The following is a 26,265-nucleotide window of genomic DNA, read 5'->3' as shown; positions in this document are numbered from 1 at the left end:
AGATTTCCGCAACAATTTTGTGTTTTAAGTTTTCTATACAATCGGAATGCAGCCCGCACAAAAGAATGAAGAAGATGTTTCACAAATAATTTTCCTGAAATTGTCTGTTTGCAGTAAAGCCTTTGATCCACTTGAAGTGGCGGCACTCACTGCGCTTTTCAGCGACTGCAGCGCTAGGCGCGAATTACATTTAGACCCGTAGTAGTGTACCGGCATTACATTTGATCGTCATCTAAAGATATAAAAAAAAATTTGAATTTCAGTTCTAGGTATGGGTAGCCCCCAATATTTATTTTTATTTTTTTATTTTTGCTTCAAAATCTTAATGCGGTTCACAGAATACATCTACCTACCAAGTTTCAACAGTATGGCTCTTATAGTTTCGGAAAAAAATGGCTGTGACATACGGACGGACAGACAGACATGACGAATCTATAAGGGTTCCGTTTTTTGCCATTTGGCTACGGAACCCTAAAAACGATCGCGTCTCTTGTGTAGAGGCTTGTTATCAACCATTGGTCTTGATCTCTGAGAGACACTCGAAATGTTTGCAAATCAAACTCGTCAAGAACTTTGCTACTGAGAAGCCACTGTAAGATTAAAATACGGACGTTAAACTTGACGAATATTACTTGAGCTGCTGTCACTAGAAATAATCCTTGTAACCTGCCACTTCGCTTTCAACCACCTAATGTAGAAAAACCTTTTATTGTAAACTAACTCCATCGAATTCGGACGCGAACGGCAAGGAACAACTACTTGCAATTGCAATTCTTTTGTCGTGCATACTAGCTAAGGTTTTATTATTATTTCGTGCAACTAGCACTTCGCCAATTTCTCCAATTGTAAGTTTCCCCGCTCCGAGTCTTAAATCGGAGACCGCATTATAACTACGGCCTGCAACGCCGAGTAAACTGCAAGTGAATTTCTTTCAGAGCTCGCCTTTTTTATTGTTACAAGCCTTTCCGAGTTCAGAATCGCATTTTAAGTTTACCGGCTTATTTGAAAGTTGACTCATACTCGTATTAGGATTGCTGACTGTAGTTTGGTTTGAGTGCTTTGGAATTACAGATGGAAAGTCCATTTAAAAGAAGCGCGTTTAATCATGTTTATCCAACATTAGACTTCTTCGGAAGAATTTATTAAGCTCATTTTAAGAAGAGGTCCCAGAGATGAGGCTACAAAGTAAACAAACATCCAATCCAACTTAAAACTAAACGAACTTAATTTGTGTTGTGCTGTACCTAAGTGTGCCGTGCTGAAGACTAAAACTGAATTTCTGAAATTGGGAGGTTAAACTGAATTTTGTGTAGTGAAATGATCAAGGAGAGTCTGAGTACGACACAGTGTCTTCCGTGCTTCCGTCCCAAGCGTGCGAGCAGAGCGTCGGCAATTCGAGTAGCGCGCGAACCCGTCCCAAAGCAACTGCCAAGAGTCCGCCCGTCCCAAAGTTGCCGAGCGAATATGCTCGTGAGCAGAAGCTCCCAATGCAATTGTTTAGTGCAGTGAGTGATAATTGAGTGCGAAGTGCGGCAGTAGAGAACACGCAACCAGTTGAAAATTATCTCGAGCGGAACCACCTTCCAATGCAATTATTAAGTGCAGTGTTAAGCATAAGCGGTAATTGAGAGCAGTGCGAACGGCAGCGAGCGCGCGCGACGCGTCGAGCATGCTCGCGAGCGATGCTGCGCGGCGGCGCGTGCGCATGGCTCGGCACGCCCTGCGCGCGCACCAACGGCGCCGTGTGCTCGTGCCGCGTGCACACTGCGCTGCTGCAGGTCAGTAGCGTACATATGGTATTATAGTATGTACATTTAATGAGAATAAGCATAAATTGTGCCCTCTCTTTTGCGTATATCTATCTTTTCTTGTTTTTTGTGGTGTACCTGTACATTAAAGTGTTATATCCATCTATCTAATTTGTGTACCTACTTGATCGGCGACAGGTATTCAAAAGAAAAGGGTAACTTTTAAAATGATCTAGGACAAAAAATCGACAGATTCGTCATATTCTCGAATAAAAATCTAGTTGTCCCATTCTGGCGAAAATCAGTTTGAGAAATGTTGGATATCTTGTAAGCTAGTCCACAAATGACCTCGGATGGCGTGCAGTGCAGTGCAGCGCACGGAATGTGTACTATCTTCAAGCAGCAATTTTCTCTATATTACACGAACATTTTAAACCCATATAACGGTTAGATCTATATGTTTTTATCTTAACTCTACTAATAGTTTTATTATTATTGAGCAATTTTACCTGGAAAAATCATTTAAGTCGATACTTTTGCGAACTACACAGAGCTAAGTAAAGTGGAAGTATTTGTTGTAAAAAATAAACAACATAAAGCACATCGCGCTACGAGGTCCTATGCCACTTCCTATGAACCTACAAATCCTGTTACGTCGCTATCAGTACTCACTAGTGAGCCACGACAGCCTCTCTGCCAGCGTGATTCGAAACCGATTGATTTAATTTAATAGCACCGAAACATTCCCCAAAAAAAAGTACCTATTACATTCCTCGGAGTGGTCAGGCAAAACTGTCGTCTGGATTTTTTGCCCGGAAATTGATTCAGCGAGTAACCACTGGGCTGTAATTGAAGCCCTCGGTTTTATCCCGTCTCTGAGGAAATTGAACCGTGCTTTGAAGGGCTCGCTGTTTATTTTCGAGTGCCCGGGAAATGGGCTAAGGCGCTGTGGTCGCCCGCTAAATCGGATTAAGAGTAGTGTTCTTAACTAAAATTGTGAGAGTTCTTTTAGTTAAATAACTTATGAATAGGAGAGAAGAAATGGTATGTTGTTGCTTTTCATGCAACTAGCAAAATAATCATTTGATTTAGCAAATTCTTCTGTTTATTATTGCGTCGTAGTCTTATTATGAATATAAGTTAATCTCACAATATTAGGTTCCTAGCTCGGATTTTTCCCCTGAAATGATCTCTGGATCAATAGCCGATAATGAAATGCTCAGATCGTCCTGTAAATATTTAATCGTACGCGGCAAAGCTAATGAAATTCCTCGGACCGGGGCAGCTCATGTAGCTCATACAATAGTTGGGTCTCTGTAGTGTTGTCCAACTATCAATAGTACTTTGAAAATCTGTCGTTTATCGGTGGGATCGCTGAAAAAGAAAAACATTATATCGTGTCCGATATTACATTTTATTACTTTTGTTAGTATCGAAAATTTTAATATGACTGCAATAATATCGTAAGTACCTACCTACCTACATCCGTAATTGAAGATCGATACTATCAGTCCTCAACACTCACTGATGTGTGTAGGTATCAATACGTGTCAAACAAAAGCTGTTATAAAAGCTAAACCAAACAATTCTTTAGCTCGATGCACCGTGTACAATTTTATTTATTAGATCTGCAACAGCGAATAATATTAAAAACTGTCGCAGACCACTACAACAATACATCAAGTGGGATGATAGTCAAACAAATGAATGTACAAGGCTGCTAAGGCGTCGTGGACAGACGAGGTGGTCTGTCAATACAGGCCCGCGGGCGGCCGTGGACGTGACAGCGGTCGCCAGTAGGGTTGCCAGGTCCAAAATCACAAAAGCCGGACTTTGTGTTTCATTTGGCCGGACATTTTACCCTAAAAGCAAGCTAAACATGTGACGGGGGGGGGGGGTGCAATTAGTGTCAGCTCATGAGTGAGTACTATCATCATCGGTTGCTAACCAACATCCTGATGCGTGCGCTTCGTTATGATTCTGTGGCTCGACTTTCGCCTGGCGCGGCAACCAAATAAAAAGCCGGACAGGCCGGACATGACCCTAAAAAGCCAAACATGTCCGGCTAAAGCCGGACGCTTGGCAACCCTAGTCGCCAGCCGTCCGCGGCGCGCTGGAATCTACAGGACAATTATTATTTCAGGTTGTAATAAAGGAACACGTCAATACGTGACTATTTCTAATATCTCGCCTCTATCGTTACTACTACTTACTACTCCTGTGTAACCTTATCCGTCAGTAAAATCGAGTAAGTGAATACCAAGTTTGTTCCAGGGAAATTAGCTGTTTTAGCGATATTAATTTAAAAAACAACGGCTCCGAAAATGATCGTATCCTCAGTGTAAAAAAGCGTGTTAAAAAGATCCATCTTTCCAAAGCAATTATCGGTGTTTTCGAGTCAAAATACAGCCGCAGTTATAATATAGTTGCGGGTTTGAATTCCGCTTGGGAACACAATGTTATATTCTCTACATTCATCATCATTCACATGAGTTGGATTTATTAGAGCAACTTTACCATCATCTTGTCTCCATGTATTAGTTGGGTGTTAAGTAATTGGTGAGATAACTAGTTAGATTTATGTGATTTCCAGACACTAGTAAGTAATTGGGTGTTTCTGTCCGTCTTTCTGCAGATTTATAGTAACACTACACTCGCTCCCCGCTGCGGTAGAATTGCTCGACAGGAACGTAAAGATGAGCAATTCAGGCCAATGAACATTGTATTTAACGATGGAAACCGTTAACTAGCTATCAATACTTTTGGTCTAACTAGAACTAGCAAATATCTAGTGACCGTCAAGTAAATAATGTTTCTCACTGTAAAATAATTGAATTTCCAAATAATGTATTCTGTTGGGGTTCACGTCTTTCCCTAAGACTGAGTGTATGACTGACTGACAATGTGAGTATATGCCAAATTGTAACTTTAGCCTCTGGTAAATTAGAGACCATTGTGGAAATCATTGGGGGAGGCATATGTTCAGCAGTGGACGTCCTATGGCTGAAATTATGATGATGAAATCAGAGGCTCGTCCTCCTGCAGTGAAGACTGATAGAAGAGAAGAAGGATAGATCGTATTAGTGGTATTAGTATTAGTATTCAAGAAGAGAGCGTATCTTCACCTTAAAGGCCGGCAACGCACCTGTAACGCCCCTGGGACTGCGGGTGTCTATGGGCGACGGTAATCACTTACCATCAGGTGATCCGTTTGCTCGTTTGCCTGTTGTCACATAAAAAAAATCTTAATCTCGCTGCAGGCAGAAGGTACTGAAGATTGGTTTGAAACTATATAGATCAGTTTTCAATATGAAGAATTTCTAAGAGTAAAACTAGAGTAAAACCACCACTTTATCAGGACAGAAGCAGGCGCAGTAATCTCTTATGATAATACTCGCCGAGCGCCCCCTATTAACACTAGAAGTGCCGAAGATTACGACCCCCCTAAAAGCGCCGCTGGGTCAATTTTGTCCCATCATGTATTTTGTAACATTTTTTTGTTTCAGGCATGAATATTATGGTTAAAACTATTTGTAGTATCCTTAAAAAAAGGTTTATCTATGTTGGTAAAATAATACCTACTTATTTCTTTAAAAATATAAATGTATTCAATTTGAATTTTGAATTATTGAAAGTCAGATATTTTTGGTTTCATTTAAAAATAGTGACATATTACGTGGTGTTATACTGTATTATAATAACAAAATTACTACTTTAACTAGTCATTATTATTTTTAAAGAAAAAATAAATATCTTACAAATAATAGTGCACATTTTGCACAAAGTTTTTTTGTATGGTTTTTTGTCTCTCAGGTGTACTATGTGTTTGGGAATTTCTATAGGTATAGTTATTTTTCTATTATCTGTACACAAACAATGAAGTTTTTAACCAATTACAATGAAAAGTATGTACGTTTAATCTTCAAAATTTTATAAGTCACACATTTTAAAAATGTGTCAAATCATACAATGTATGAACTGGCTTATTTCTAGAAGGCTTCTTCCTACTATTATTATAAATGTAAATATTAATAAATATTGATGAATTGAAGGATGGATGGACTGATGAATGGATAGGAAGGATAAATGGGTGGATATATGCCTGGAACTTGAACTAAGTGAGTATGGATTCATGGTTAGATCGATGGATGTTTTTTCACTCTTTTACGCAAAAAATACTAAGCCGATCTTAATAAAACTTTTCAGTTTTATTGTTAATACTTCAGAATAACATAATATAGGCTATAATTTAGAATAATATTCAGGTATTTGGTCAAAAAGCAACGATAAGTGTTAAGAAATTAGGTCTTTCTATGATAAACTTAATTTCTCACGGGTGAAGTCACAGGCAAAAGCTAGTACAATATATTTACATTTCTGCATTGTCACGAGTCACCTAAACTCTCCCCACCTCTCCACTTTCGTATCTCCTCGAAAAAAGGACTCTACATCGAATTATTGTGGCAAATACCAGGGTGGGACAAAATTGACCCAGTGGCGCTTCTAGGTAAAACCGATTTTAAAAAAATTTCTGTTAATGTTATATTATCAAAAACATTAAAAAATGATAAAATTCAATAAATCAGAAAAAGTCAAAAAGTTTCATGGACTTTCGTTGAAAAATAAAAAAGTTAGAGACGATCAAACTCGCGAGTGGGACAAAAATGGGACGGCGGCCTTTCTAGTGTTAATCAATCGGCGTTACAAATGATACGGATAACTGAGTGCTTAGCCCAGATACAGGGGTAAGTATACTTTGTTTTAGTTTCTAAAAAGATCTACTCAATCATTTTATTGGGTGAACTTACGCACTTGCTCGAAAAGAGACTATGAGTAATGTTGAAACATATTTTAATAAATCAATTCATGTAAATATTTACCATCTTAATTCATTCATGCCTCCATAACTATTTTAATTCAATGGCAAAATGCAAATCAATATTTTTGTGAAATTAACGTATTGTCAATGTCTGACTATCATAAAGATTTCCAAGGCCGTTAACTTTAAAAAAATATATCAAATTGACAACGATGTCAAGTTTGAATAGACAAACATGTTGGTAAACACAAAACAATTCACTTTTCAATAAAAATTCAGAAAATCAGTTGCGATGCTGAAACTATTGCTAAATATAAAATGATCAATACAAGCGGCGGATTCGAATCTAATTAGATAACAAACCGTAAATGGACGACTGCGGAATCCTTCTGTATTGCGGTTACAAGTCTGCAACTCTGGAACAAGATTCAATTGATTCAGATTACGAAGTTATAAGAGCTTTCAAATCAGCAAGTCTTCCTGAATGCTGGATTAAGGACCATTCTCAAGTTTTGTCAACTATCCAAGTGTTACTGTGCTGCTGTGTTACAGTGCAAGACCGCAATAAATTAAATCCTAAAGCAGCTTTGGAATCTTAAGAACATCGCTCTTTCACTGAAGAAGATAAGCTTTTCGTGCATACATTGATATGTTTGTATATTAATCTGGAAGGCCTCGTTTCCATCTGTATTGTGTATTTAATTAAATTTCAACTGTTTATCTTTAATTTGTTGTGCAGTCGCCAGCACATTGGTCTACACTTTTTTGTTGGAATATAGCACTTATTTCAACGGTGTTAAGCTAGATGTGCCGTCGTCCGTACGATGGTGATATTCGTGCTACCAATAATTGTAATTCTGATCATTGTGCTGGTGAAGTTGGCGAAGCCGTCCGGTTTAGCCGCTTTGTTCGAATGCCGTAAATTAGAGTGTACCTGACAATAAACGTTTAATTCGCTATTGTGCGCTTGTTAATTCGAGTGTTAAGAAGTAAATTGCGGGGATGTTGTAGCGTTTTGTTTCACCAATAGTGTCACAGCCTAAAGAGATAAGAGTACCACTCAGTTATAACCTAATGCCTAGGCAAGAGTATGAAAGGGTCGAAAAAGATAAAAAGGCAGCTTATGTTACAAACTCATCTAAAAGTCACACTAAATACCTACATAGCCTCAACCTTAAGAGCTAGTGGTTGATTGGATAATTACGTTTAAACGACCAACGCTTGTAACTCATTAAACAGACTTCTTCATAATCTCTTGCCCATGTTTTATTTGTTTTACTGTTGGCTGATCTTCCCGGGCTATAATTTAGCACAAACAGGTAGAAAAGCAAACAATTAACTGCGTGTGTTGTTTGCTTTCCATTTGCTGAAAGCCTTTGACGCGGCTGTATTGTCCTTTTGACTTTTGTTAAAGCTACTTATAAAACAATGTGAATATTATTTCAATTTTAATTTTCTATTATGAACAAACAAGATTAAATATAATCTTGTATGTTTTAATTATAGAATGAATTAACGTTTTGTTCGTTTAGGTGGATGAACTTAGGTCGCATTTGATAGTTGTTAGTTTAAGAAAGAAAATAAGAATTTAGTTCATTCTTATTTAAAACAAGGCAGTCCATTTTGACCTTTATAAAAGAGATGTATTACTTAAGTAATTGAACCAATTCACTTTCGTATGTAATCGTTGTTAACGGTGGGTGATCGCTTCATTGATTCACATGCTAGATAAATTGATTGATATAAGAACTACAAGAAAATGTACAATTAATTTCAAGTCTCAGAGTTCATAACTTATTCTACAAGCTTAAGAACTAAGACTTGTTTTAATTGTTTCAGATTCATTTTTGTTTTGTTGCACTCCCGAGTTGAAGAAAGTATGCAATCTTTAACAAAGCGAGAAAACGCTAGCTACAAGCTAAATAAAATAAATAATGCTTCAAAGGTTTTATTGAAACACAAGTAGTTTTTCACATTGAAAAATAAATACCTAAAAATGAGCAAAGCGTATAGACTTGAATTTGATTTGACTTTTTACGTTTAGCTTGTAATTTACAGAATTTAAGGATAAACCAACTTTTAACAGCAGCATCGACAATACATTTTTGTTCCAGAATACCCCCTATTACAACTGAATAACATACCGCAGTGCATAGCTTGACGTGCTGTCGTTGTGTTACTTTTACTGAAGTTGAACCTTAACTTCGAACTCCTATGTTCTTCTGATTAATTTCTATGCGGGTCCAATGACAGTTTAACTTTCCCCCGGGACAAACTTGACCTTCACTGGTTGGTTTTTACTAGCGGTTGAGTTGTAGATCCTGGCTACACAGGAGTTGCAGCGGTGGGAACTAGAGGTGGGAATAGTCTCGTTTTTCAACTATCAATATAAATACCTAACAATCAGATCAAACGAACTCCGCGAGGTAAAAAACATACAGACAACGTATAGGTGGAGCTAATAAAAAAATCTAGTAAATAAAAACGTCTCTTGATTTCGTAATAGAGGCCCTGATTGCCAGCCAATTAAACCTCCAAGAGGAGGTGGCCCTGTAACGCCGACCTCGTTCGTATTCCCTCGAGGGCAGCTCGCAGGCTTGTGGACCTCATTGGAACAAGTGCCCTCAATTCCAGAATATTATGCGCTTTAAAATGTTCTCACTGAAGTTTTTTAGGTTTTCGAAGAATAAAATATTGGAGGCTATTTTCAGGTCACTCGTTTATGAGTTTAGAACTCATAAACGAGTGACCTGAAAATATAGTGGCCCGGTTTTTTAATTAAGATTTTTAGGATCTTCTTTATGAACTTAAGCTTATAAAAGTAGGTCTTAATAGAAAATGAGATTTCTAGCTAAAAATCTCAATTCAGTAAACGTGCCTTGGTTCTATAAATTGAAAATTTTCATCGAAACCGTGTATTTTTTATAGGAAATCGAACCTCTACTAACGTTTGGTTGTTTTGTCCACAGGAATTCGCGACGCTAACGAAGGAACTCAACCAGGCCAGGGAACAGCTGTTAGAGCGAGAGGAGGAGATCTCAGAGCTCAAGGCAGAGAGGAACAACACCAGGGTATGTACTTGTAAAAATAGTTATTATATTTTTCATTTTCTATCAATTTACAAATAATAAAAATAGAGTAAAACAGACTGGATTTATCGCCTTCGGTTTAGGAAACTATCATTATTATGAAGCCTTATATTATCATGAATAATCTAAAATGTAGAAAGAAAAAATCTCAATTTACTACTGCTTAGTTATTACGAGTATGTAATTCAGCTGTCTGGTTACATATTCCCGATCTGTAAACTAAAAGATGAATTTTGCAAGAGCCCAAACAGTTTTAGGATAACCAAAGAAAGAAAAGTAAAATAATCGAAGCATTTCTATCGATTTATCTGATTATAGTACCGCATTCCTTTATCTGCGACTACTGGAGGACGATCCATCAAGCGCCCCGTATCTATTACACAGCTCAGCGAGGTTTAAAGTGATCGATTAAGTGGACATTAGAGAAATCTAAGTGAAAACGGAACCACTGATAAATGATTGAAAAAAATATAATTGTGTATAGGCTTCTGTCTGTAGTTTAAGTATGAATTCACTGATATAGCCAATTAAAACCTGAGGCCCCCGCTACACGAATAACTTGAAGCAACTAGTATCGACAACTTCAAGTTGTGACTGCATAGCAAACTACGAAAGCTTATTGTGACTGCTCTAGCGGTAACGTGTCGTACGTAGTTGCAGCTTGAAGCTGTCGGATACTGATGTTTCAAGCTGTCCCGTGTATGTGGCAGGCCTTATACTTCAGATGAACTACAATATTCGGAATTTTGGGTTCACAGTTCTCTGACTCTCAGATTGTTATTACCAGTTAGCGTTTTTAAGATAACCATCTGTAACAAGAACTGGTGAAAGTGGTCCTAATTCTTTCAAATTTTTTGTCTGCGTAGTATGCATTTTACAATGGTCTGTCCCGCGGTGGTCGCTCCAGGTATTCTTGCGGGTTTAAAACTGTTTTACGCCGTAATCGCGTAAACAGTTAGATAACAAATTATAATCATTATCTGTATTAGAAAACCGTGAAAGTGGCCCTAGGCTAATTCTTTCAATAAATCGCGTGTTTTTAAGCCTAAGCATTTTACAATGGTCTGTCCCGCGGTGGTCACTCCAGGTATTCTTGCGGGTTTAAAACTGTTTTTCGCCGTAATCGCGTAAATCCACCGCATCCAGGACGCCGCGACCCCCGGGAACTATCCACTCACATTACGCAGTGCTCTTGAGCCGCCCAGGACTGCCAGGGCTGCCAAGTTAACAGAAAAATGGTCTTGTCATATCTTACTATCTGCTTTGTGTCTCTACACTCTATATTTTAGGGGTAAAAGATGATTTTCTGAATATTTCAATTGAGACAAATTCATAAATTCGAGTAGAGACATAGCATTATATTACAAATCGGAAATTAACCAAGTTTATGGAAAATAAAACCTTGAATCATAAAACCTCTTTTTAAGGCGGTCAAAAAATATGCAAAGAACATGAGAAAGAGGAACATGAGGAAGAAAATGAGTCCAGGTTCGAAAAAACGAGTCCACTTTCCAGATTCCTTGCATTAGCGCTAAACTCGAAACAGAAGATGAAGTGCTAGAAGAATAAAGCAAATAACAAGATTCTTCCGATACTCGAGTAAAGCCAAGAGCAGTGTGTTATCATCCCTTCACCCTAACATTTGATTGTTTCTGTCAACCCTGACCACGACACAATAAAACAGTAGGAGCGGGCGCTCCCGGTCCTTTCATTTGCCTTATTCCACGAAAGGTGCGCTAAATAATTCAGTCACAATGGCGGCTGGACCGTCTTCCTAGGAGGACTGCGATGTACTTACTTCATTAGAAATGTTAATATGATGGTCAGGCTCGGATGTCGGATTTATTTTAGGTACTTTTAATGTGAAAGGCTGTGGTTGGATTCAAGTGATTGTTTTGATTATGATGTATTTTGAATAGTTAATTTACGACCTCGGGATTGTATTGATTTAGATAAATGATTAAAAGAAACCGTAACTTTTTGTAGATAGATTTGAGCGAGAGAGCATCACATACACCAGTCACACCTGCATGAAATAGCAGGTTTGATTTATGGTAGGACAACCACTAAACCAAAGACGAGGGTATAGTTGAAATCTTGCTATGCATACGTGATTAGTTGGATATTTCATATTTTCCATTATTTTAACCCTAAGCCCGCCTGTGGCTACGATCGTGCCGCCATTTATACTAGAAGGGGCGCGCGGCCTCCATTTGTTTGAGTGAACCGTTACATGATTACATGGTTCACTCTTTTCCCGCTGTTCGATGAGAGAACGATCACTTGGCTCACCCTTTTCCCTGTGTAATGAGCGATTATCAATTACTTTTCTCATGTTATCTACTCTTTTTTTAGTTGCTACTCGAGCACCTAGAATGCCTGGTGTCGCGGCACGAGCGCTCGCTGCGCATGACAGTGGTGAAGCGGCAGGCGGCCGCTCAGTCCGGGGTGTCCTCGGAGGTCGAGGTTCTAAAGGCGCTCAAGAGTCTCTTCGAGCACCACAAGGCGCTGGACGAGAAGGTAAGCCTGGAGACCTGTCCTGAACGATACAGCATCATGCGTGGTGTAGCGGCACGATGCTCGCTCGCATGACAGTGGTGAAGCGGCAGGCGGCCGCGCAGTCCGGGGTGTCCTCCGAGGTCGAGGTGCTGAAGGCGCTTAAGAGCCTCTTCGAGCACCACAAGGCGCTGGACGAGAAGGTAAGCCTGGAGAAGTATCCTCAACAGCGCAGCATAATTCCTGGTGTCGCGGCACGACTCTCGCTGCGCATGACGGTGGTGAAGCGGCAGGCGGCCGCGCAGTCCGGGGTGTCCTCCGAAGTCGAGGTTCTAAAGGCGCTCAAGAGTCTCTTCGAGCACCACAAGGCGCTGGACTTAACAACATACACAAACAAGTCAATGAGGAATAAATAATATGTATGTAGAATGTCATCCTCGCATCAAGTTTCAAATAATTTAATCACAATGATCTTAACAGTCAAATTTTATTATTTTCAGGTCAGGGAAAGGTTACGAGTGGCGTTAGAAAGGAATACGGCCTTAGAAGAAGAGTTATCGTTAACCAAAGAAGAAGTAAGTAATACTGCTTTGTCAATAATGCAAATATTCGATACTTCTTCATGGTTGTAAGACATTAATATTCGTCTATTTAATCGCCAGTTACAACAGTACAAGTCGTCCACCGGCCAGGACGACAAGCCGAAGGAGAACGGCACGGTGCCCACCGGCTCGCCCGACCAGAACGGCGAGCCTCAGCAACCTAAGGTAATACTCACTTTATATGCCTGCAAATAGAGTAGAATATGGTTAGAAGTAGGTGTAAGCCTCCCGCAGACTGCAGACTTTTAGTCGGCCGGTAGTTGGGCCCAATTCTAATTTGTAAGAAGAATCGGCCGATACCATTACCAATGTGCGTGTCACCGTAAAATTGTGAATTCCATCAGATTATAATCTGACGTAGTTAAATTACAATCTAACCTAACCTAACCCACTGTTAGTTTACAATCTAACGCGTTATATTATAAACTGACAGAGTTCACAATTTCACGTTGACATGCGCACTTCCATATTTGTTCATACTGGCCAACAAAAATTCGGTGGTCTGCGGCTAGGCTAAAGGAGTATTTACTGTTCCATTCTGCAGGACTACTCCCAACGTTTTTCGAAGTTTCGAATTTTTCTGTCTCTCTCACGCAAAGCGAGATGCCAGCAAGAGCGATAATAGAGCCAGAAATCGATTCTAAAAAATAAATTAGCGAGCTAGTTGGTTTGGTATGTCAGTCAAGCATCACAGGCCACTATATCTGATTTGACAGAATTTCTATATCAATTAATATCTGCGAAAATTTAAAGATTATATTATCTATCTGAACACAAGACACCAAATTTAGAAAAGTTGATATACATAGTTTTAGAACTAACTAAAGAAGATAATATTAATCAGTAGCCACATATCGCACTTGATCTAATTATAAGAATCGCAATCCAGTTGTGGGTACAACTCAAGAACTTCTTTTGGTACTGATTAGTATTATAGAGTGCTTAAATATATATCGAACTTAAAAACACAAAATGACATACCTTACCTACTTACATATTTTTACAAGCTTTATCGTTTTATGTGTACAAATTGGTATTTTCTGAAGTTCAAGTCTGTCTACTATGTACATTGTACAAATATATTTTCCGTACTTATTTTCTCTTGTATAAAAGTGTGTAAATTAACTTTGCATCTATCTTTTTGATTATAGTTGTTGTTTAACATATTAATCTGTTTGTTATAAGATTCAATATTGAATTAAAACAGTGATACACATCACACTTAACACGAACAATTAGACATAAAACATATTATTATTGTTTATGATTTCATAGAAGCTTAGAGAATGGCAATGTACAAGTCTTAGTATGATGTTACTGCCCTTAATTGTGGTTTTACTCAATTTTTATAGCAATTAAAAATCTCTTGCAAACAGTTGTATTCAACAAACTGTAAAATATTAAGCACAAAATTGAGTAAAACTTAAGCTTAACACAACCACTCGCGAACGAATAAATAGATTGTAGAGGGAGCCTCTGTCGTTTTGTAACACGACAGTGGCGCCACCTATGCGTATGTTGCCCTGTTTTAGTGTTTTTCGTTTGTAACGTTTTATTTTGTGATGGTGGACGCAGGAAAATAATGTAAACGGCGAATCGGACAACAACAAGCGTATCACTGAGCTCCATAACACGATCGCCAAGCAGGTTAGAGAGAACAAACCAGTCAAGCCATGCATTATAATGATATAACTAACAATGTTGTGTTTGCTGATGGATCATAACTTCAGAAGTTTTGTGTTGAAAGTTTCTTTATTGTTACGATCAAAAATAATGTTAATTGTGTCTCCTGGATCAAAAGATGACAACTTTTATTCATTTCTTATTCACTCAATACCGTACTATTTTATGTTCGTTGTAATATACCTAAGACACAGTATATATATGAGCTAAAGCAGTACGGAAACTTAGCCCTTTCGGCGAGTTAAATACCTACACTTCAACTGAGTGTTAGGGTTGGCACTCTTAATCTTTATAAAATTAATAAGGTTCTTACTTACTTATTTATTAAAACGTTTATTTAGGTTTTTTTAATTATCAAATACCTAATGGAATAAATTAATTGACTAAGTAGTTAACAAAAAAATAAAACGTTAATTAGGTTATATAATGATCGAATACATAATCGAATAAATTGATTAAGTACTATTAGAGGCCGGTAGAATATCTATTCTCATAAATAAAATACCGGATACTTACTTTCACATACCTATTGCCTCATTTTTACAATTCAGAATTGTTACGAAGTTTAAAAAATGAAAGTTCTGGTTTTGAAGATGCCGAGTTCAAGCAGCCGTATACTACGCAATACACTCGTGGCATGTTTTTAAAAATACAGCGGACAGTGCATGCAATAAAATTATTATTAAAAACACAACGCGCGCGACACTCGCGACGGATGGACTGCGAGGTTCGCTTAGAGCTCGTGTAAAGCGTGCGTCTGTGTGCGTGAGTCTGATTTCGAGCGTTTGTATGAAGCTTCCGTACTGTTTGATTTATCTACTGTGCCTAAGATGAATTTAAATTATTTTTTACGTTATAATTTTTTGCGGACCAAACTCACCGCTCAAATTGTAAGCAAACTTATAAGCAAATAACATGCTGTAATAGAATCTAAAATGCAGTTTTCAAGCAGTTAATAAGATTTACAGTGGGATATTTTATGTAAATTATTATCCATCAGCATTCATAAGAAAACTAACCTGCCCCAGTCACAGGGTGCGGGCGCCATTGCTCGACAGTGTCGCCATCTGCACTAACCCTGGTCATTGCTGAAATAATGAGGGTTTTCGCGAATGAAAGATCCGCTAGATGGCAGGACGTGGATGTGGGGTCTGACTGCTGCGTGATTGGTGGATTTTTACATATCTGTCAATGTCATGTCAAAAATAACCAATCATGCAGCATTTGGACCTCGCGTCTACGTATTGCCATCTGGCGGATTTTTCATTCGCGAAAACCCTCATTGCATATGCTTGCTCGCTGCATCGTATGATAGAGCCCCATATTTAACCAAACAAAGCTTAAAATGATATGCAAACATACAAGTAATTATGAATCCACCTTATACCAATTTTAGTTAGAACACCACGGCCATTTACGTACACCAAAACCGTTTTTAGTTTCATTTTGTTGATTTATTTATTACTCTTTAAGTTAGACCCGAAAATTAGAAAAAAAATAGGGATAAAAGCATGAATCTAACCAAAAAAGTCAGTACCTTGAAATGTAAGTAATATTGCAAATACAAACCCTTCAGTCAATCACAGTGAGTTGATCACTAATCAGTGGAGTGATCTGCTAACAGTTGATTAATCTACTCGATAATTACTGATCAACGCTGTGACTTGTGTATGTTGTAGATTGATCATTTATTTGATTAATCTATATTTTTATAGATACATCAAGGGTTTGTATTTAGTGCATTAGACTTTAGAGCATGTAAGCCCTACCAGTAGTACGACACGTCACAGCATCATACTAACAATGTCATTAGGTTCACTGCCACTAACACTGACACTTCATGCCACAAGTAATATAATTATTCAACTATAACAATCCTTATTAGCTTTACTGAAAGGTAAGTTCACAATTATTATTGGCATCTAATTATTTATACTTTGGTTATGGAATAACAAGAATGTTAAATATTATTCGGTCATTTCGGTATCATAACCGGTAAATGGTACGCCTATGTTCTTGTGAGCTTCTTACTTGTAGCTTCAGTATATTAAAAAAAATGGTATGGCTTTAGCTATCTGTGTATGTATAAGACAATTCGTATTGCTACTGCCATTTAATTTCAAGTAAATTTTATACAAATCTCAGTAAAATTGTCGGAATTTTTATTCTTGAAATAATTTTTATCCATGTTAACATGTTTTAAAAAATCTGATCATTCCTTCTGTAAAAATATTAACGATATTCTTGGCGTACTTTTCGCTCCCAACTTAAAACTCACACCGATTCGTACTCGAGTACTAATACTCCTTACTCCGCTTGCAGTCAGCGGAACTGAGCTCGTGGCAGCGGCGGGTGGCCGAGCTCAACAACAAGGTCTCCGAGCTCGAGGAACGCCTGTCCAAGGGAGAAAAGGAGCTTGCCAAGAAACAGGACGAGTGCTCCAAGCTGCAGCGCGACTTGAGAGAGAATGTCGCGCAGAAAGAAGACCAGGTGAGACTTGTGATGACGAAATTATAAAGCTATTTATAAACCTACATACTTTTGTCTGTCTACTGCCACTTCTCTATCACTCAATCTTTCTCTAAGTCTTCATAATGATGATGATTAATTCGACCGGATTTCGGCTATGGCGACCACTTCGACTTCTAACTGATGAGGCTCTGGTGCGCCCGAAGATGGTTTACGTAGCCGATCTTCGCGGCAAAACCCCTCACACGCTGCTGCTGAGAACGCCACCTTGAGAACTTGAGTCTGCATTATGTCCTGTTGTTATCTTAACCAAGTCTATCCTTTACTTATAAGTTTCCTCTGTACATTTGTTTATGTTTCCTATGTTTCATGGTTTCTTCTCCTGTGTGTCCCCAGGAGGAGAGGATAGCGACCCTCGAGAAGCGGTACCTCAACGCGCAGCGCGAGTCCACGTCGCTACACGACCTCAATGAGAAGCTTGAGCAGGAGCTGCAGCACAAGCAGGCTCAGCTCAAGGTACAAACTAAATTCAACCTTAACAGCGTCTACATACTGGCCAAAATAGGTACTGGTAAAGTTTGGATTAAGACCCACAAGGTGGACCGACGCCATCATAAAGGTAGCAGGAAGGCGCTGGACGCAGGCCGCTACCAACCGGGCAACATGGAAGGCATTGGGGGAGGCCTATGTTCAGCAGTGGACGTCCTATGGCTGAGATGATGATGAAGTTAGGATTGCAAAATTATTAGCTGCCAGTGCGCGAAAAGTTTAAGAAGAAAAGAAAACATCCTTGAATCTGCAAATACGCTGAGACCTATTTTTTACTTTTTTGTAAATGTCAACAGTGGCCTTTAAACATGGGCAAGTCGCACAATAATTACTTGTAACCTCTGGGTGACAGTTGCTGAGTAAATGATGCAATCAAAGATTTGGACTGAAATGTGTTACTAGTTTCTTCAAATATGTATGAAATATGTAATAGGTGGTTCTTCACATTAATGGTAAAGTGGATACGGTAATTTTGTGCTTTGTAGATAATGGTGAATTGTGATACAACATCATTCAACCAACAATTGTATAAACTAACAAGTCTTACAACCCATTCGAGTAACAGTGTGAATAGTTCTAATACTTAACAACCTGTATCTGTATAAAACAGTAGATTTCATTGTAAAGGCCATTTTCGTAGAAAGCTTTTAGGCCATGCAAACTATGATATTGTGATGAAACCTTTGTTTCTTCTAATTTTATTTAAACACTTTTTAAAGTGGTTGAGATTGCAATGAATTAATACTAAATTTTATATAACCTTTTCTTCTGTAAACGTCTTAATCAGACATAAATCTTACAACGTCGTACCCAAAATGGGAACTGTAGACATAGCCCGTTTTAATTCGCGTTTCCCACCAAAGAATTCCGTTTTAATCTCTAACAATCACGCGTGAAACGTTTGAGATCTTAAAATAACTACTATTTACTCTGCAAACTTACACAATCTTACACTTACTTACTTACTTACTATCTGTAAGCTCACTTGCATTTTAATTAAATAAATAAATAAACACAAATATTCTACGAAAATGGCCCAATCACATACCTACATACCCCACCTCGCCTCACGCATGTCACGTGTCCCGCAGCTGCAAGAAGAAAAGATCGCGGCCATCGAAGAGAAGCTGGAACTGTCCACGCAGAAGCTGGCCCAGATGTCGTCGCTGCCCGAGATGGAGGAGCAGTTGAAGGCCCGTATGGAGGCCCTCAACCAGGTTGGTGTATGTTCCAATCCAATTCTTTATATTTGTGTAGTTTGTGTGTGTGTGGTCAAAGTCCGGGTGAACGGTAAGTTATTTGTAGTGTTGGAATTAGGGGATCGGACTGGGAAGTGAACTGACTCAATAATTAAAATATATTGAAGTTTGAAGCCACGATAGCCGAACACAGTGAAGGGGCCTGACCGGTGACCGGCCGACTCTTGATCCGGGGAACGCGGGTTCGAATCCCGCCGCGGCTCGACTATTGTGGTGAGCCCACTCATACGTGACACAATCATATTTTTAAAAATCGTCATTTTATCTTATTTAATCTTTATGAGTTAGTCAACCTCAATCACTAATTTGTGAATACTCCCCGATCCCCTATTTACATTGGCAAGTTTGAGTATGCTGTTCAATGCTGCCTCCACATATTGGATTATTTTAGGTCCAAATTCAATACGATTCCAATTTTGATGTAAATGCGTGGACACAAAAGATGCGTGACATTCGATCCTTCTTCGATATTGACGGGGAAGAAGATGATGATCTTTTTGCAAATATGTAGGTGCAATTTCGGTACGGTTGTGACATCACTGAACTGGTTCATCATTCATTGGTAAGTGAATATAATTAAGATTGATGTACTATTTACTGTAACGTAAGTCCATCAACTCAGTAATTTGTAATTTTGATTGAGGAAAACTATTATAATATCAAAAAACGAAATAATCGATATGAAATATACAAATTACCGAGTTGAATTGTGCCTAAATCCTGGTTTCGTTTATTATGTACAATAAAATCCCCTTGAAAAACTATTAAACTTTTTGAGACCCGCTTACTGCTTTTTACCATTATCTCATGATCCATTTTAGTGTGGAATCATTTCCTTTTGTAGTCAAGTTTTTACTAACCAACAATATTGATCGGCAATTTGTGCGTTGACTAGCAATATTGCACTCACAAAACTATAAATTATGGTAATACTCAAATGACGTTTGGTATTATCGCTTGAAATTCCCCTTATAATTTTGACGAATAATTGCAAAGTATTTTGCCAATATAGTTTGAACTATATGGTACGCAATATTGACATAATATTGTCTTTTATATGTACCTTTCTGGTCTATGAGCACGTAAAATTTTGTCCAATGACCCCAAGCTACCCATTCTTATCGCTCGCGCGTAATTATGTTGCTGTCGCGCTTGCACACTCTCTGCGGCCGCCCGTCGCACAGTCGCGACAGCAATATATTTACGCGCGAGCGATAAGGATGAGTAGCTTGGGGTCATTGGACAAAATTTTACGTGCTCACAGACCGGGCTTTAGTATCAAATCGTCGAATATTACCCTTACAAGAACCTTAACTTTTGTGTATGTTATATAGTATGCTTACAAATCCCTTCAACATCCTCATTTCTCTATCCAGGCGCAAGAAAGGCACGGGTCCGCGGAAGACCGCATCCAGCGGCTGGAAGCGAACGTCGAAGAAAAGAACGCGGAGCTTATGCGTCTCAACCAGCGTCTGCGTATGAATGAGGAGCATAACACGCGTCTCTCCGCCACCGTCGACAAGCTGCTGTCCGAGTCTAACGACAGGTACGTCTGCTAAGGCTGGGTTCCCACTATGCCGGACCGGCACATCTCCCGGTCCGGTAAAATCGCCGGAAAGCCTAGCGGCGGTACAAATTGTATGAAGCTGTTCACATTATCCCGGATCCGGCGTTTTCGCCGAGCCCGGCATTTATACCGAGCGTTTTGTCGCTACAAAATGCCGGTAAAATCACCGGAACGGAGTAATGTGAACGAGTTGCGGCCCACCCCGCCGCGCCCGTGCTCCCCGCACTTCATTCGGCTCGGATTTCGGATCCGGTGATCCGGTGTAATGTGAACACCGTTGTCCGGTTTCCGGCAGAAATGCCGGTCCGGCATAGTGGGAACCCGGCCTAAGGGGTCTAGAAAGGGAAACGACGAAATGAAAGAAGTGGACTGTATTCGTTTCAGCCAAATGACGTTAGACAAAGGTCTCCCCAAGGATTTCCATAGTGACCGGTCCTGTGTTGCCTGCATCCAGGTTCTTCCTGCGACGTTCACCAGATCGTCGGTCACATAGTGGGAGGCCTGCCCACGCTACGTCTTCCGGCCCATGGTCGCCACTCGATAACTTTTCTGCCCCAACTAATGTATTATTAAGGTTTATTAGAGAACCAGATGTTCGATCAGCAAGTAAAATATAGGAGCGGTAAACTAGTGGAATTTTTGTTAAAAAATATCAGCTACGACCACTTAAGATGCAAGATGATGATCTGGTGAAGGTCACAGGAAGTAGTTGAATGCATAGCGCAGGACCGGTCCTTACAAAATCCACGGAGGAGGCCTTTGTTCAGAGTGGACAGCTTAGGGTTAAAACAAATGAATGCCACGGTATTTAGCAAGATGTGTAAACGAATATTTCCAATGGAATTTAAACAGGTTCCAGTCAGTACTGTCAGCCACAGTTCCAGCTACCTATTTCCGTTTTTTCTCTCGCTCTCATGATTTTTTGCGATAGACACGAAACGACATGACCAGTAGGCCTAAGACGCGCCTCGCGATAAGCGGTTACCACGCCATTTTATCGATTTTGCCCATACATTTTGACGTCGATAAAAGTTATCACGGCGCGCATCTTAGGCCTACAGAAATGGGTAGCTGAAACTGTGGCCCATAGTACTTTTAAATTATATTATTAACTCTTAACTTGTCTACAGGTTGCAAGTGCACCTAAAAGAGCGGATGCACGCGCTAGACGAAAAGAACGCGCTGACGCAGGAGCTGGACAAGACGCGCAAGTACGCCGACGAGCTGCTGGCCGACAAGCAGGACGTGCTCAAGGAGCTCGCCAAGTGGCGCATGGAAACCGAGCAGGTGCGATACTATCTAAGACTACTATCAGGCCTGTTCATCTCCGCGAGTTTACATCGAAAACAAAACACGCACGATGGCCCACCTACAGGATACTATTCGACAAGGCCTCACATACGAGCGAACATTGACTCACGCACGCGTATTCTTGTGTATGATGGAAGAAAATAAAGAAAATGGTGTACTAAATACTGTGCAGTATTTAACTGCCTAAATAATAATCAAAACACAGAATGTACTTTTTTAAGTTGCCTCAAGACACTGAGAGGTAAATAAGTAGTTAATATTATTCATGCTAAATCATGTATTTCTTCCGCCATTTTCCGCAGTTTGGCACCTCACGTCACATCATTTTACCGAAGTCAGCCCTATAGCTTCGGCGCAGTGCCGATCACTGACGTTTATCAACAAAATGGTGCTTGACTCTTGAGACTGGCTAAATTACACCATATTGTTAATGACATTGAGCATACATTTTTTTAAATACCTTCGCGAAGTAAAACTTCTGTACGTAGTACTTATTATTATTCTGTGCTACTATTAATGACCACCCACGACTTTTAGCAACCACCTTCAAGTCCAAAATTCAAATGGTTTATTCAGTACATAGGCCCTTTCTAGGGCACTTTACACGTCCCAAATATAGCTTGCCCTACCACCACTTCGGAACAACATATTGGCTGGTGCTGAGAAGAAGTGGCGAAAGAAACTCAGTCACCTTCGTTTGCGCGGTGCCAAAGATCCAGAAACCGGTGGTTGTGGCCTGTAGCAAGTAGAAGGCTTTATATTACTTTAATTACAACCTAGAGATATTACAAATATTTCAGTCGAAGCTACTGAGAATTATAACTGAGGGCTGAGTGTGAGTTTTCATCAAACACGCTCACTAGTGAGCGCGTCAAAAAATAACGTTTAATGTATGTTTCGAGCTCAGACTTTCGAATATTATGTAGGAATAAGGGTCTCTTCAATGACTAATTATTATTGAAATTACGGTTTTAACGTTTATTTAAAGTGATAGGTTTACAGACTGTATGCAACGAGATCAAATTGTCGAGTGTTTGAAACGTTCGATTTTAAGTTGACAGGAGGGCGGAGCAACGCGAATTTAGCTGCGATCTTAATAGATAAATATCAAATAAAATAAAATAAAATAAAATCTTCACTCTGGTTACGCGCCTTTGACGTCATGAGTTGTTTTCTTGTGCCCATAGATGGCGCTAACAATGTATGACGGATTGTACCGCGCCCCTAGTGGGAAACTTTCAAAAACTTAAATAGTGAGCGCGTTTGATGTAAACTCACACTCAGCCCTCAGTTAAATACAGAGACCGTATTCTAAACCACCTAAACGAGCTTGCGATGGAGCTGATGAAACCGAGAGTAGTATTCTCAAGACTGAAAACACCTAAAAGGAAGAACGCCTCTAAATTTGTGTCAATAACACGGACGGCAAAGTTTAAACAAGACAGAGACATGTGCGAATCTGTCCTTTTATGCTGACGTGGCCTTGTCACTGGACCTGGATCACAAAAGATGACTAATAATACACATATTGCTGAATGTCCATGAAGTAGACAGATTGCATTATTTTTACTTTATAAATAAAAATAAAATTACTTGAATGACCCAACATTAATCTTATATTCTATTCCAGCTAAAGCGCCAGATGCTGGAGCAAGAGATCGCGTTCAACATCCAGCAGACGGACGCGCTGACGCGCTCGCTGTCGCCCGCCGCGCACCCGCTGCCGCACCCGCACCCGCTGCCGCACCCGCAGCATCCGCACCAGCCGCCCGTGGGGCTGTTCCAGCCCAAGGTAAGAAGCCCTTTGAATCTTCTATCTATACAGGGTGTTTCTTGTAAGGTGTCAAGCCGAAGGCAGGTGATAGGTGAGGACTAGACCTATCGATTTCACCCCCATGTATGTTCTACGATTTTTCATAGTTTAGAAGTTATCGTTAATTTTGTGATTTTTTCAAATTTTATGACCTAGTGGCTTAATTTTTTTTTTATCTTTTTTTTNTTTGAACCGTGTTTACTTCTTCAGTTATATTTCATATTTATTCGATTCTAGAATATATTCCCAAAAAGTCTGTAAGGTGTTTTAATTTATATCACTTGGATATGATTTGTATTAGAAAGTGTTGTAAGTGTGACGCTTGAAGGGAAGGAAGTCGACCTAACCTAACCAACTGCGTATTTCTATACTATGTAGCTGGAAATTGTGGCGGGAGCTCTTTGGCACGCTGTCTTCGGCGAAGAATTGCGCGCGCAGATTTTGACAGCGCGAAATACCTACTTTAGCAGAAATACCAAGCCTTAAACGAATTAGATTATTCTATGTCTGTAAGAAACTTTTACCACCACAAATTGAGAGTAATGCTGAAGTTTAAATAAATTATATTACTCCAGGAAATTGCTTGTTTACCGATTGTAAATTGTAAATTGCCAAGCGGTCAATCTGAAAATCATTGGGGTAGTATTCAATAGTAGACGTCCTGTGACCGAAATGATGACTCTACTATTGTCCCAACCTCTTTTGGTAGTTGTATACGAGTGTGGGTGCCCTGGGGGTTGATAAACATAGTTCTCTTTAGTGGATCCTTAACCTTGATGACCTAAAGAAGATCCATTGCTCTAGTAGCATAATAACCGCATAATAGTGATCTAATAACCGTTGCGTCACCGGTGAACGGCCGAGGTGCTCGTGAACCCGCGGCCTTGTCAATACCGTGGGGTTATTGGACGCTTTGGAATCATCATCGGATCATCTGTCTACGCTGGTTGTCAGCGATCGTAGAGGTTAACGGTAGAACCGTTTCCTAGAATGTTTATGTCAGGGAAATGTCACATTTCCTAAGAGCTTATGTGGATGTACCTATTGCTGCTATCCTTGAACCCAGGGTCTCTCTGCTTATAAGTTTTTGGTTCTGGTCATTACAAAATTCATGTATCCTGATGACGTAGGCCATAGGTCTAGGTACAAATAAGACCACTTATGTACCTGGAATTACGCAAATAAAGAAATTTGATTTGATTTGATTTGATTTGATTTGATTTGACCGGTCGCTCTAAGTGTCAAATGGCAAAGAATTCCAGATAGATGGGACACAAAAATACCGCATGTTTTCTTAGAAAAATTAACGAACGTTACAAATGAGATAAGAAACTATCTAAGAACATTAACAATCTCGATATATCATAATAACCCAGACTGCCGAACTACCTAATTCTAGAACTCTAACGGACTGGTTAACTTCTTTGTCAATAGGATGCAATTATTTCTTCAAATCACATACAGACAGAAATATAGAATCTATCGACTTCTGGCTTTGGAAACTTAACGATCACTGAGGATTTAATTTTCATAATTAAGTGACAAAGTGTGTCAAATTAAGAGCAGGCGGCAACTAAACGACCTTGCACCAAGTTTAAAATATACACTTGCTCAACATTGAAATATGTATGTATGTATTATTCAAGGATAATCAAATTATAGTCTAGGTTTCAAATGCTAGTGGGTGTAGAACATTTCAACTGTGTAGGTACAAAATGATTCCTGTCCCCGTCTGATGAATTGTAAGTAATACTCTACTCGACATGAGTCGATATGATAGAGGATGTAAAGATAAATTGGCAACTAAAATAGTCACAGCTTATGTATTATTATTGAGATAATATTCTTATTAAAGACTTGAGTTTCTTCCGCAATTTCTTTTTTTCTTCAAAAACTCATTCAATCTCAGCATCAGGCCATATGATGTGCCAAAGTGGGTGGTTATTTGGGACGTATATAAACGCCCTGGAAAGGCCCTAAATACTGAATAAATTATTTGATTTGAACAATCTGTATAATCATAATTATTTTGTTGTCTAAATCAGAACCCGGGGAGTGTCAAGACCTTGGCATAACCGCCATATCATTCACACCTAATATGATATAAATTGTAATTTGTCAAAGTTTTTATTGTCCAGTATGAACGTGGGTATAAACACATGCACACGCAGGTACCATAGCATTAACTATAAGTTCAAGGGCCCTGTCATAGCAAACGCGATAGCGATCAAATCGTAATCATAGCCAAGGGTAATGTCATGTATAATTACTTTACGTCGTTTATGCTGTCGAAACATGTTTACATGACAACACTTTGCTTGATGGGCTTAATTATCAAAACAAAATATAAATTAAAGTACGCTATTTCGTTAATTATAAAAGTCACGAGCTCATTTCTTTAATGTTGACTAATTTCTAATTTTTAAAATAACTTGAAATGAAATAGAGCGTTAAAACGAATTACATTCTTCAATAACTCAAAAATAGTGAATTAATAAGCAAATAAGAATAAATATTATGAAGTGTAGGAAATTGAATCCGTGTAAAATATTGCAGTAAATGAAGTAGAAACTATTACGTTTATTATCAAACTTAATGAATTATTATGAGCAAGAATATTTGGAAACTTGTTATCCAGTTTCCAAATTCTATTTCAGTCGGTCCAGAAATTAAAATGCGAGACAAACTAATTACTTAGGTCTTATTAACTTTGCACAAACTTGTATGAGTGTTGTAAAGTTGTTATTTCTATTGTATACCTATATACAAAAGCTTTGGTAAACAATATTTTGTTTGCAATTAGGCTTTTATTCTGAACAGACAAAGTCAGATGAACATTATTCTATTTAATAATATCCTC

The 26,265-nt window shown here is 39.0% G+C and overlaps 1 protein-coding gene across 1 annotated transcript in view; it reads left to right on the top strand.

Annotated features, from left to right (window-relative positions):
- Liprin-alpha (PTPRF interacting protein alpha) overlaps window positions 1-25,480 on the top strand; it is a 214,656-nt gene extending 189,176 nt beyond the window's left edge. Inside the window, exons 2-13 of the mRNA XM_028312161.1 lie at window positions 9,537-9,638; window positions 12,012-12,176; window positions 12,653-12,727; window positions 12,815-12,919; window positions 14,330-14,401; window positions 16,760-16,927; window positions 17,303-17,422; window positions 18,547-18,672; window positions 20,091-20,260; window positions 21,412-21,568; window positions 23,223-23,384; window positions 25,451-25,480. Coding sequence (XP_028167962.1) covers window positions 9,537-9,638; window positions 12,012-12,176; window positions 12,653-12,727; window positions 12,815-12,919; window positions 14,330-14,401; window positions 16,760-16,927; window positions 17,303-17,422; window positions 18,547-18,672; window positions 20,091-20,260; window positions 21,412-21,568; window positions 23,223-23,384; window positions 25,451-25,480 — 1,452 coding nt within the window. The remainder of the gene's footprint in view (window positions 1-9,536; window positions 9,639-12,011; window positions 12,177-12,652; window positions 12,728-12,814; window positions 12,920-14,329; window positions 14,402-16,759; window positions 16,928-17,302; window positions 17,423-18,546; window positions 18,673-20,090; window positions 20,261-21,411; window positions 21,569-23,222; window positions 23,385-25,450) is intronic.
- The last annotated feature ends 785 nt before the right edge of the window (window positions 25,481-26,265 follow it).

The sequence above is a fragment of the Ostrinia furnacalis genome, unplaced genomic scaffold (genome assembly GCF_004193835.3).
Source record: "Ostrinia furnacalis isolate ACB-3 unplaced genomic scaffold, ASM419383v2 OfSCF0058, whole genome shotgun sequence".
Taxonomy (NCBI): Eukaryota; Metazoa; Arthropoda; class Insecta; order Lepidoptera; family Crambidae; genus Ostrinia; species Ostrinia furnacalis.
This window is presented reverse-complemented; position numbering and strand designations above follow the sequence as displayed.